The sequence below is a fragment of the Thunnus maccoyii genome, chromosome 10 (assembly GCF_910596095.1).
Source record: "Thunnus maccoyii chromosome 10, fThuMac1.1, whole genome shotgun sequence".
Lineage (NCBI taxonomy): Eukaryota > Metazoa > Chordata > Actinopteri > Scombriformes > Scombridae > Thunnus > Thunnus maccoyii.
This window is the reverse complement of record NC_056542.1, coordinates 14,777,219-14,789,820: the sequence shown is the minus strand read 5'-3', so window position 1 is coordinate 14,789,820 and position 12,602 is coordinate 14,777,219. Positions and strand designations below refer to the sequence as shown.

At 42.2% G+C, this 12,602-nt stretch overlaps 1 protein-coding gene across 2 annotated transcripts in view; it reads left to right on the top strand.

The window, feature by feature from the left end:
- Positions 1 to 12,602, top strand: part of LOC121905499 (glutamate receptor ionotropic, NMDA 2D) — a 79,106-nt gene that overhangs the window by 64,058 nt on the left and 2,446 nt on the right. The window contains exons 16-30 of one of the 2 annotated variants that reach the window (XM_042423754.1): positions 1,346 to 1,377; positions 1,481 to 1,563; positions 2,528 to 2,639; positions 4,270 to 4,398; positions 4,504 to 4,660; positions 5,054 to 5,255; positions 5,784 to 5,981; positions 7,910 to 8,083; positions 8,399 to 8,490; positions 8,988 to 9,050; positions 9,225 to 9,363; positions 11,079 to 11,093; positions 11,182 to 11,262; positions 11,460 to 11,567; positions 12,248 to 12,388. In XM_042423754.1, coding sequence (XP_042279688.1) covers positions 1,346 to 1,377; positions 1,481 to 1,563; positions 2,528 to 2,639; positions 4,270 to 4,398; positions 4,504 to 4,660; positions 5,054 to 5,255; positions 5,784 to 5,981; positions 7,910 to 8,083; positions 8,399 to 8,490; positions 8,988 to 9,050; positions 9,225 to 9,363; positions 11,079 to 11,093; positions 11,182 to 11,262; positions 11,460 to 11,567; positions 12,248 to 12,388 — 1,726 coding nt within the window. The remainder of the gene's footprint in view (positions 1 to 1,345; positions 1,378 to 1,480; positions 1,564 to 2,527; positions 2,640 to 4,269; positions 4,399 to 4,503; positions 4,661 to 5,053; positions 5,256 to 5,783; positions 5,982 to 7,909; positions 8,084 to 8,398; positions 8,491 to 8,987; positions 9,051 to 9,224; positions 9,364 to 11,078; positions 11,094 to 11,181; positions 11,263 to 11,459; positions 11,568 to 12,247; positions 12,389 to 12,602) is intronic. The other variant, XM_042423756.1, reaches the window with a different exon arrangement.

Here is a 12,602-nt window from a genome sequence, read left to right as displayed (position 1 = left end):
GATTAAAAAGTGACATTGCCTCATCACACTCACAATATCTTGTACGTGGTTGGAGGCTGTAATCTGCTGTCTTTAAGGATCATATGTCTAACACTGAAATTCCATAAATAAGACCATAAAACCCATCTAAGGACAGACTTTCCAGCAGGACTTTTTCACAGCAGACATTTGACACGTCACGGTTGGAAACACAGCACAGGTGTTACTTAACACCACTAACAACGGCTCAGTAGTACATCTGTGCTTTTCCTACTGTATCAAGAAAAAAAATCAATGAAAAGGGACTATTGCAACAACATACAGGGTTTTCACTGTATTTATTATTTCATTTGTAATTAATTATTTGTAATTTGTAATAAACACATCATCCAGAATGTTTTCAGGTATTCTGGTCAGTTTATTAGGGTCACTCTGATGATTTTTCATGGAAATTCTTACTTAATTTCATCTGTCAGCACAACATTAAATTTATAATGCAGTTATCCCCTGCATTGGGTTCCCTGTGATCTCGGTCAACTGGCTACGCTGCCGATCCTCTCCAAACCTGGTTCTCTAATGCTCTCTGCTGGTCAAAAAGCAGAATTGGCCTCAAATGCTCAATGCTGCAGACAGAGACTGCTGTTAAATGCTGATCAAGGGTCAGATTACTCTCTGCAACCTCGTCTTTAATTATTGCTCAGCGAGATTGGTGAACTGATTGTAGATCAGTGATTATGGTCAGTTTCCTATGAACCCCTGGGCCTCTCCAGTATGATTGTGGCGGAGCTCTCGGCTTGTGTCTTGTTCATCTGCTTTTCTAAAGCTCCTAATAAAAACTTGATTCACAACAGGCGAGCTGCTGAGTGGACTCTTTAGTCAATCAATTGCTTTAATTATTCAATTAAAGCTCTGAGGAGACACTGGGAACTAGCCAACACCGCAGTTCTGGAAACAGGAAAATTGTGTTTGTCCGTGTGTGTGTGTGTGTGTGTGTGTGTGTGTGTGTGTGTGCGTGTGACAATAATTGACACTGCTCTACTTGACCTGGTCAGCAGCAGAGCTTAGAGTAGAAAGACACTCAAACATCACACATAATGACTTTGTTGATCAAGTTGGTAGTTTCTAACACAGCTTGTGGTGTTTTTTTGGTTTGTTTTTTTAATCACAAAGACTTTTCTCTCAACTTGTGCCTGCATGTCTGTTGGTCTTAATACAGCATGGAATAATGCAAAAGTACTATCTCTGTCTTGCAATATTATCTATGTTCTTTTGGCTGAGAAACAGTCTCAGAAGCAAAATATTCCACCGTAAAGAAGAGTAGAGAAGACTTTCTTTGTGTCTTAATCTATGTGCCTTTCTTACTCAGGGGCATCGGCAAACAGGGATTCCAGTGTCAAGGTAGAGATAAACCCAGTGTTCAGTATTTAATATTCTCAGATGATTTTCTCTGTGTGAGCGATTTATTCATTTCTGACAATATTTTTCTCTCTGTTTACTTTAGTTTGCAGTTTTGTGGTCCACAAAAGATGTCACGAGTTTGTGACCTTCACCTGTCCTGGCTCTGTGGCAGCCCCCAGACCAGATGTGAGCAAATGTTTCAGTGTATCCATCACAGCGCTTTCACTCTTACTTTCCTCTTGTTTTCCATTTTTGTCAACATTTACGCCAACATCATCATATTTAGCCATCAGCTTGTTGCCAGTGAAATGTGTGCGTGACTCATCCATCAATCCATACAACCTTCGCGTTGCGCAACCTTGTCCCATCTGTGACATTTTGCACACATGTCATGTCATCCTACAGGCCTCGGAGATGCGGGGAGTTGGAGATAGAGAGTCGGGGAGATACAGGTGGAGGGTGGGAGAGACTGATAAGAAGGAGAATTAGAGGGGGGAGAGAGCAACAGACTGCTCAGTCTTCCTCTCTGTGGCATTTTGAGGATTTCAGGGAGATTTGTCTTTTCTTCACGTATTTTCCCCCAACCAAATAAACTGTATCAGAAATTAGGTCAAGGGGAACATGTGTGTGTGTGTGTGTGTGTGTGTGTGTGTGTGTGTGTGTGTGTGTGTGTGTGTGTGTGTGTGTGACTGAGTGTTTGAGTGAAAACGGATGAATGAGTGAAAGGAACACACACAGACAGGGAAAGAGGAGAAACAGGGTGATGGTGTTTTTAAATACTGGCGCAGAGTGACGAGGGAGGGAAAACAGGGTCTGATGAGCTGAAGAGAGATAAAATGATTCATCCTTCTCTGCACAGCGCGCACACACACTCACACACATACACACATACACACATACTCACACTCAGCCTTGCCTAGATGCACTCTCATTTATATGTCCTCTCCCAGTGGAGAAATCTAATTGGCTTGACCATGAATACCCCACTCAACATTTTCCCACTAATCATACCCTGTGTGTGTTTGTGTGTGTGTGTGTGTGTGTGTGTGTGTGTGTGTGTGTGTGTGTGCACGTGTCCCCACATTATCTCGCTAGTCACTGTGTATGCTTGTGTGAATTCTCAGTACAGATTGTTTCTGTTGTATTTCAGGACCTGAAGAGTCACCACACATTTAAGATCCAAACATACTCCAGTCCCACTTTCTGCGACCACTGCGGCTCGCTGCTGTACGGCCTCATACACCAGGGCATGAAATGTGCCTGTGAGTTCCCCTACATATTCATCTATCTGTGTGTGTGTGTGTGTGTGTGTACTTGGACTAATAACATATTAGGGGCATTACAGGGGCTCGCCTCCCATCTGGAGAGAAAAAGCAGGTCCACACAAGGTTAAGCACCAAATTTTATGGTTGACTTAATGGAGGTTAGGTGAGGGGTTAGATTAAGGTTAGGGTCAGTGTTGAGTTCAGGCTAATAGTGCTTATGGTTAGAACAAGACTCCAGGGAGTTAATGTAAGACCATTTAAAGTGGCAATCTCAGAGATCTCTGTTTCGTTCTCTTTGGCAGCACCATATGGCATTAAGCAGTAATTGCAGGTGTGTTTTTGGACCTCACTCGACCTCAGTCCCAGAGATACAAACAGTGTCGCTGTTAGGGATGTGTAGAGAGTCCAGTATTTGTATTTGAGTCTGTATTTGTGTCGGCAGCAAAATTATTTGTATTTGTATTCAAATATAAGTGGAAATAGGTGTAACAATCCTGTTTTCGTTCTTATTACACTTCTACTTTTAGGATATTAAAGTGTTAAAATAAGTGTTCTTCAATAAACTATTTTACAAAGTAGGGCTCCCATACCAGGTCTTGATCCCTGATCGTTCACACCACAGATAACTGCACTGACCACTCAGCCAAAACTCAGCTCCACCAGATGCACAGACCTGCAGCTATTTATACATTCATGACACAGAGATAGACGGAGTGGAGCAGAGGAGAGAGACGGAGAAAGCAATGTAACCTTGCTACAGCTCCACCCCCAGTTGCGCTAGCACAAGCGAATTGAAGAGCGAGTCTGTTGCGTTAGGTCTGCCTACCGTCTCTGGCAGATCAACCACTGACGGAAAATGTGTCACGGACTGCACAGCTTGTGATTTGAATGCATCAAATCACAAGTGTATAGTAGGAAAGTCACCACCGACATCTGGTTTGTAATAATCTAAAAAACATAATACAATTGGTTTTACATAAACACAAAACATAAACAAGTATGTTTAATAAAGATCTGGTAAATTTGGTTATTAAAGAATTGTGACCACCATACGAGGGGGGACCCAAAAATTCAGAGAATTGTTAAAAAAAACTGTAACTTTAAATCTATAAGAAGCACCTTTCTAAACCCCTTCAAACTACTCTCCTCGAGATGTGATACACTCGCCTCAGTGCTTCTTCCATTCCTGGAAACACTTCTTGTTGTCATCTTTTGTCACTGTGTCAAGAGCCTCCTACGACTCTTCTTCCACGGTGGCGAATCTTCTCCCTTTCAGTCCCAATATGCTGTAGACATAAGCTACTTTGCAGGAAATCCGATAACTACACCCTGCTTCCATGCTTTCAATGGCTTTTTGGGGCTTTTTGGGTCCCTTGTATGTACAGAGTGGGACATTTTCCAGTTGACAAAGACACTTCAGTGCTCTCTGGTGGACAAACTATATAATGGTGACACTGTTTCTAAATTACCTCAAACAAATCTTTGGCATTTTTGTACTGAAATTTCTTGTTGCTTATTGGCTGACATTCACTGAAGCCAATATATAGCTCATATATCAGCCTGGACGATTTATCAGTTTAGCTCTAGTGTTGATGTATGTACTGTATGTGTATCTTTGTACTTTGAGGTTGTGATATGAACGTCCATCGGCGGTGTGAGACCAGTGTTCCCAGCCTCTGTGGCCAAGACCATACAGAGAAGAGAGGCAGGATCCACCTGACCGTCAGAGGAGAGAAGGAGGACATCTTCGTCACAGGTGAGGGGATGTAATGGGAGGTTTGGTTTGAAATAAAAACCAGGATTACACAGGTAATGAAGGATTTCTCTCTCTTGATTTTCTAATAATCTATTTTCTCTCCAGTGCGGGAGGCTCGTAACCTGATGCCCATGGATCCAAATGGCCTGTCAGACCCGTATGTTAAACTGAAATTGATTCCAGACCCAAAGAGTCACAGCAAACAGAAGACCAAGACCATCCGCTCAACGCTCAATCCCGTCTGGAATGAGAGTTTCACCTTGTGAGTACATGTGAACTTGAATCCAGGATGGGACATTTTCAGGAGTCTATAGGTTTGATGAAATGTCCCAGAAATTGAGGTTGCTGGGTCAAAAAATATCTGTGAAAGGTGAAAAACTGAGGACAGAATATAAGGTTGATGATCCTTGAATTTACACATCTTATTGTACATTAACAGTGAACAAGTTTTCCTCTTACCACCTTAATGATATTCAGTAGAATAAAGATATAAAGAAATGTCCTTAAAATCTGGAAAATGGCATAAAATTGAAAAATAACAGCAATATTTTCCTGTGGCACATACTGTGGCTGCACAGTATGTGTGTTGTTCTGTTGTTTTCATACTGAGCAAACTCTCCCCAGTGATTTTAAGTTTTTGTGTTGGTCTCTCCAGCTCAGTGCGCGGTCACCAGTGGGACAGGCGTCTGTCTGTGGAGGTCTGGGACTGGGACCGCACATCTAGGAATGATTTCATGGGAGCGCTGTCATTCGGAGTGAGTGAGATCTTCAGGCGTCCTATCAGCGGCTGGTTCAAACTGCTGGCCCAAGATGAGGGAGAGTACTACAACATCCCTGTGCCAGACCCAGACCTGCAGGTAGGAAGCAGCCTGCTCCTGCACAGACAGTAAAGCCTTCAGTGCCCATCGGTGCTCATGGTGAACAAAAAGTGGGGATATTTATATGTATTCACCAGAGAGTGAAGGGGCCCTTTATTTTTACCATGCTAATGACAATTTATCCTTGGCATAGCCTTTATCAGCTTATAATTACCCACATCTAATAAACAACAGCTGCCACTGCTCACACTGGGTTAGGATCTTGAACTGTCCCTCTGCTTACAATTCTATCTTAGTAAAAAATTCAGAAGATTTATGCCTGGTGTTATAGGTAAATAATGAGATAATAAATTATACTAAGTCCCCTCCCTTCTCTGTTACACTCTGTCTCCACCAGGGTGCAGAATTGTTCTGCCTGACTATAATCCAAAAACTGGGGATAAGAAGGGGTTCAGTTTGTCTGGTGTTTATGTTTTGTGTGTGTTTGTATGTGTGTGTGTGTGTGTGTGTGTGTGCTGGTCTGCATCCAACCATTCATCTCTGAACCCCCCTGCTACGATTCTCCAGGAGCCACAGCCAGACGCTACAACACCCCCTCTGCCTCAGATTATACCTGCCCCGCAGTCTGAACCGTTCCCTGTGGCCCTGTCCCCGACACCTGTACAGCCCTGTCCACCTGTCCACACCCCAGGGCCGAGCAAGGTCAAAGTGAGCATCCATGACTTCAACTTCCTCATGGTGTTGGGCAAAGGCAGCTTTGGCAAGGTAAATGCACCAGCCACTGAGACGAAATGTCATCTTTTCTGCACACAATCAGTGCCTGTGATCCAACAGCTGTAAGTGATATCAAAGAGCCCATTCATGCTGAAAACAACAAAGATTATTCCTGGCTGTAAATCATTTCTTCTATCGATGGACTTGACCTTCAAGTGGCATTTCATCTACTGAAGGAGCTCCTGGGCACAGCAAAGTAGAATTTCTTTGACAAATCGCCACTCTTACTAACATGCTCATTGGCTCTCCTTCCACTGCCAAATGCGTTATTTAACCCTTTTGTGTTGTCAGCAGTCATGAGCTCAGGCTGGCTGGCTTCCCACATGCCACACAGGCAGGCAGTCCTCCTGGAGGTGTCATTTCAAGGGAGCCTCTGCTCTCCATTTTCTCTTTAATTCCCCAGTAGATGAGCCATAATGAAGAGAGTGAAGTTTTGAGTCCTTCTTCCTCCTCTGAAATCCCCCTGTGCTGTTTCATAACTGTCAGAGGAGAGTCTACAGAGGACAGGAGAAATAGACTCTACTTACGTAAGACAAGAGAAAAAAAAAAAACTGAACGACCCAAGAAAGGAGAGACAGACCCCACGGCTGCTGAGTGAGGCAAAGTGAGACAGAGATAGAGAAAAAGAGAGAAGGATTACTGCGCGGCATAAAAGTGACAAAATGACCAAAAGGAAATTGGATAACAAGGGGGGAAAAGAAGAGAAGAATGTGACTGTATTGCTAAGATTTGTAGTATTCTAGAGGGTGATGGGTCCCGTTTGCAGAGACATGATCACAGAGGACAACAGGATTCCTCTCAGTGACTGGCAGTTCATCAATAGCCCTGCATACACACACACACACACACACACACACACACACACACACACACACACACACACACACACACACACACACACAGCCTTCTTCACAAACACCTTTGTGTTGTCACATTGATTTCTGAAAAATAAAACTGTGTAATTTTCTGTGCTATTCACCACTATTTGAAAGTAAAATGAGATCCGTTATCCCCACTAGCCAGTGACCATTACAGCTCAGCACTGCAGGTCGGCCAGAAAATTTTAAACAGTGTTGTTGTCAGCACTTCCCAGTGCTTTTGACCATATAACCAGGGTCATGTGGCTCTCATTGTAGAAAATTATTGCATCATTAGCTTTCACGACAACCAGCTACAAACCAATTCCACAGGAGTGAGAAAATAGCCGCTGAATGTGTTTTTAATGTCTGATAAAAACACAAGAGCAGCTTCGCTTTTTCACTTTTGACATTAATGTGTCTTGAAATCTGGAAGCACAAAGCAGCTTTAATTAACTGTTATATTCAGTAACAGCAGTGAACTTGTTCAGGCATCTGTCCAAATAATTTGATTACATGCACGAGATGCACCCAAACGTCCCGTAATTTAAATGTGCCTCAAAAGCACATCATTTTATTAAAACAGCAGAACTAGTTTTCTCCCAACTAGAACACCCTGTCACTTACAACACAATGACCTAAAAAAAACACGCTCTACTGGCAGCATTACAGCACATGCATAATTCTAATCTAGAGTAAGAAATAGAGCTGTAGTGAGAGTTGCATTCAAGAGTGTTGAACACTAAATGTATTTGTGTTAAAGCAATGAAAAAACAGCTGTTGTGTTACACTGAGTGAGGAATTTTTAAAAAGTTATAAAAAGTTATAAAAATAAAGTTTATTTTAAAAATGCTTTTTTTCAGCAAATGAGCTCGTCCTTCTCTTCTTTTCTTGACACCAGACAGTCGGTGTAGTGTCTATAAATATACATTTTGTTTATTTATGGACCTCAGCAGTTTAAAGACATACAGTCGCTACTTTAAATTTCTTGGGATGGATGTCTGTCTCCTTGTTGTTACTGTAACTTTCTCTCCTCTCTCTCTGTCTTTTCCTCTGTCACAGGTGCTGCTGGCAGAGGAGCGAGGCAGCGAGCGTCTGTTTGCTGTGAAGGTGTTGAAGAAAGACGTTCTCTTCCAGGATGAGGATACGGAGAGTGCCCTGGTGGAGAGGAGGGTTCTGGCGCTCTCCTCTCGCCCTCACTTCCTCACATCGCTCTATTGCGCCTTCCAGACCGAGGTGTGTGTCCTGCACATCTGTGTGTGTGTGTGTGTGTGTGCAGAAGGTATATAGGGCCCCAAATGAAACACATAACTTTCATTAAATTGTCCATAAACCTGCCTGACATTTTGACTGTGCAGTCCTCCCAGGAGTTATTTCAGTCCAGGTTGGCTGAGGATTTCGATTAATAAATGAAATAATTAGCTTGCTTTCTTTAACAAGGTCCTTGGTCCTGGAGGAGGGGTTTTAACAGATTGCTTTTTAATTTGGACAAGAGGTGATTATGTACTATGAGTGCGTGTGTGTCCATGTGTGTCTGTTTTGTTTCCGCAGGACCGTCTGTATTATGTGATGGAATATGTCAACGGGGGAGACCTGATGTTTCACATTCAGATAGTCGGGAAGTTCAAAGAGGCTCATGCAGCGTATGTTGTCAGAAAGCTCCTTTTACCTTTAATCACATCTGCACAGTGTTTCATCTCCTGCCTTTCTTTTAGTCTCTGTTCCTTTACATACACACTCATCTCTTCACTTTGTTCATTACACCTGGTGACTCATAAAAAGTCATCAACTCAAGTACCAGCCCTCTTCTTTTTCCCTACGACTTTCTCCTCCCACTAATCTCATCTTTTCATCTACATTTTCCCTCCCCCTGGCTGTTCATCTAATCAATAATCTTTGATCAATCATCTAAAACTAATTCTTACCCTGTTGCTCATATCTAGCTTTCTTTCTTCATCATCCTGCCTTTCATCTATTTTGTTACTCTCCCTTTCATCATCCTCTCGAGCTCCATTCCCTCTTTCCTTTCTTCTTGTCATCATCCTCGTTTGAATTAGCTGAAAACCTTGGCCAATTTTCTGAAAGATAAAGCAACTAGAAATGATACCACCCTCCTTTCTCCTCTTTCTCTTTCCTCCAGGTTTTATGCAGCAGAGATAGCAGTCGGCCTCTTCTTCCTCCACAGCAAAGGCATCATCTACAGGTAAAGAAATGGGCTGCTCATCTAACGTGGCCTGGTTTGGCACTGTCGTTGCTCCGCAGTGCAGCACACAGACATGGCACAGATTTATCATGTCTTTTGTAGCTAATGACTGTTATAAAGATGTTATCTATCAAAATGATTCATACCTGTGTGATCTATCTCCTCCTTTCTCAGGGATCTAAAGCTGGATAATGTGCTGCTTGACAGCGAGGGCCACATAAAGATAGCAGACTTCGGGATGTGCAGGGAGGGCATGTTTGAGGGCGACACCACACGCACCTTCTGTGGCACCCCTGACTACATCGCCCCTGAGGTACACTGGCTTCTGCCCTCTCTCCACCGTCCACGCTAACTCCTGAACTTCCCTTATTTGTTCCTTAGATCCCTCATTTCCACTCACTTCACCTCTGTCTTCGCCTCTTCGTTTGCTTGACCTGTTTTGCAGCGCTGTGAGACAGCGAGCTACTGTGCTGCAGCTCCTCTCATCTCCTCCGTCCTCTGTGACCTTGTCAGCATTTTTGAATAATTAACTTCACATGATTCAATTAGCAGTGGTGTGTGCCTGTACGACCAGAACGTTGCACAGAAATCACAATTGTCCTTCAGAGACCTTGTATCACCAATTTTGCCAAGTGTACAGTGGTACAGTGGTAGAAGAAGTACTCAGATCCTTTACTTAAGTAAAAGTAGCAATACCACAATGTAAAAATACCCCAATACAAGTAAAAGTCCTAGATTTACTTAAGTAAAAGTACAGAAATCAGTTAGTAGATAAATTTACTTTAAGTATTAAAAGTACAAGTTTTGTAGGAATTCCTCTGCAGTGACTGATATATTAAACATGTTTAATGAAGTACATTATAAACACTGATGAATCAACGTGTAAGCAACATTTTACTGTTGTAGCTGCTCAATCTGCCCTCCAAAGGGGTTGTGAGATGATTAATGGTGGAGGAAAGAAGAAAAAACAAAGTTCTGCTATAAATTTGGATTCATTTTTCAGACTTTTCTTTAATCTTTACTTTTTTGGGAAAGAAAGTAAAGAAAATTTTACTCTTTGGGCCCCGAACAATTAATTCAATGAAACCATGTGAGACTTTTAGAGGAGAAATGTCTCTTTAATGGAGCTGCTAACAACTTGTAAACATCTGAAACACGAGCTACTGTACTACTACACACTGAGGAGCTCACAAGATAAAAAAGGTGGGAACTGCTGGTTTAATCTTTAACAATACAGAATAATTTATAAACGTATATAAATTTTAACTTTTAAATCAACTAGTAACTAAAGCTGTCAAAAGCTGTAAATGTACTTTCTTACATTCCCCCGTGAGTAATTCCCTCGTGACTCACGGGCTGTAAGTGAGACAAACCACTGAAAACTAACTGAAAGAGATGTCATCGATGTCGATGCGAATATCAGATGTTTTGAAATTCTGCAGAACAGTGGAGGTGGTTTTTCTTGACACCCCTTTGATATGCAAAATATCCTCACTGTATGATGTATAACGTTTACAGTACAAATCATGTGTGTGCATGTGTGTCTCTGTGAAGTGATCGTAAGTTAATTGAAGGAGTGATTGAAGGTGATATCCAGCATGTTTAATGTGTGGACTAAAGGGAGAGAGAGAGAGAGTATGTGACTGTTGTGCACGTCTTTGATATTGTAAACCTTTGCTATGGGACCCCTGGGTATTGACTCTCTTATGTAAACACCCATTGATTCTCCTGCATCTGCCATTTTGGAAGAGATACAATATATTTCCCCAGGGGCTGGGAATTGTTCCCTTGTGCTCAGCCCCCTGCACAAACACACACACACACACACACACATACACACACACACACACACACACACCAGGGAAACAAACAAACACACACAAGCACACAAATCCAAAGTCACATGTTGATTATTTCTAAGCTCATTCATACATTCACCCTCCCCTAATGCCATACATTTCTTTTCCTCTCTCGCTCGCTCTGCTTTTCACTCCGGCTGTCTGTGATAACTGAATATCATCCAAGCAGCCGACTGCTATGACTGTTCTTTCTCTTTTTTTTCCCACTCCCTTATCTCTACACTGCCATTCTTCCTCTTTATCTCCTCTCCTTTTCTCTCCATCCTTTTCAGATTGTGGCATATCAGCCCTATAATAAAGCAGTGGACTGGTGGTCTTATGGAGTACTGTTGTATGAAATGCTGGCAGGACAGGTAACATTGAGCTTAATCCTAACAATAGACCCATGTGCACAGACTCTTAAGCCTCCAGTACTCGTTCTTTGTAATCACTTCAAAAGAGTTTCAAAGAACTTTAATTTCAATGTATTTGCTTTCAATTAGCCCACGGTTCTTCATGGATACTCTCTTTTCTTAACTGTACTGCTTCTCTCTCTGCCTCACTCTTCCAGCCACCTTTTGATGGTATTGATGAGGAGGAGCTGTTTCAGTCCATCATGGAGCAATGCGTCTCATACCCAAAAAGTCTGTCACGTGAAGCTGTCGCTATCTGCAAGGGAGTAAGTATTCATTTTCTTCGTACTCATGCATTATCCAGATACTGTAAGTACATATGTAAATCAGACAAATTAAATGAAATTACATTAAATTACATTTAAAGAATACATTTAAACAATATTTAAAGATCTCCCTCTCATTGAAAAATCCAGAATCTATGAATATGCAAATATTATTCAGTTCAAAAGTTTAACTGCAGGACACAAGATGTCTCCTACTTCACTAAAAAGTCCATTTTCAGTGTTTGTGCACTGGAGGCTTCAAGTCACACTTGTAAGTTGTACACTGGACCATGGTTGGCTCCAAACTAGTTGTGATTTCACAAATAATGCTCATAGGTACATGTGTTAAACTTAGATTTTCAGTGTGCACAGAGAAACTTTCCACTTTCATCGGATGAAAGTGAAAACAGCCTTTTAGTGTCAAACTCTGCACATACATCATTCTGCACCGTGAAGCTCAAACATCGAGTGAAGGAACAAGAAGGAAAACATATTTATGACCGGAGGGCGACTTTAAGAATACAGCTCAGTTTCACCATGCACACTGTTGACTACTTAAAGACGTAGTTTAACATTTTGGGGAATATGTTTATTCGCTGTCTTGTCGAGAGTTAGATGAAAAGATTGATAACACTCTTCTTTTCCCACTTTTCCCCTCCTTTTCTTCGCTCTTACCAAAGCTCCTGACAAAGCACCCGGCCAAGCGTCTGGGTGGAGGAGAGGAGGCGGAAAGAGAGATCAGGGAGCATCCATTCTTCCGCTGGATTGACTGGGACCGTCTGGAGAGACTGGAGATCCAGCCACCCTTCATACCCAGAACTGTCAGTTGAACAGATGGACTACAAACTCTCTCTGTCTTTCTTTCTCTCTTGTCATTCTCTTCTTTTCCCCCATTCTCTTTCTTTCTCTCTGTCTCTGCTTCTCCGAGGACACTTTTAGGGAATTGGAGCTGTCACTTTCTTCCATCTGTCTCCTCTCTCTCAAACTCCCACGCTTTCCCTCATTTCCCTGCATACTTCCTCTTTCTCTCTCTGC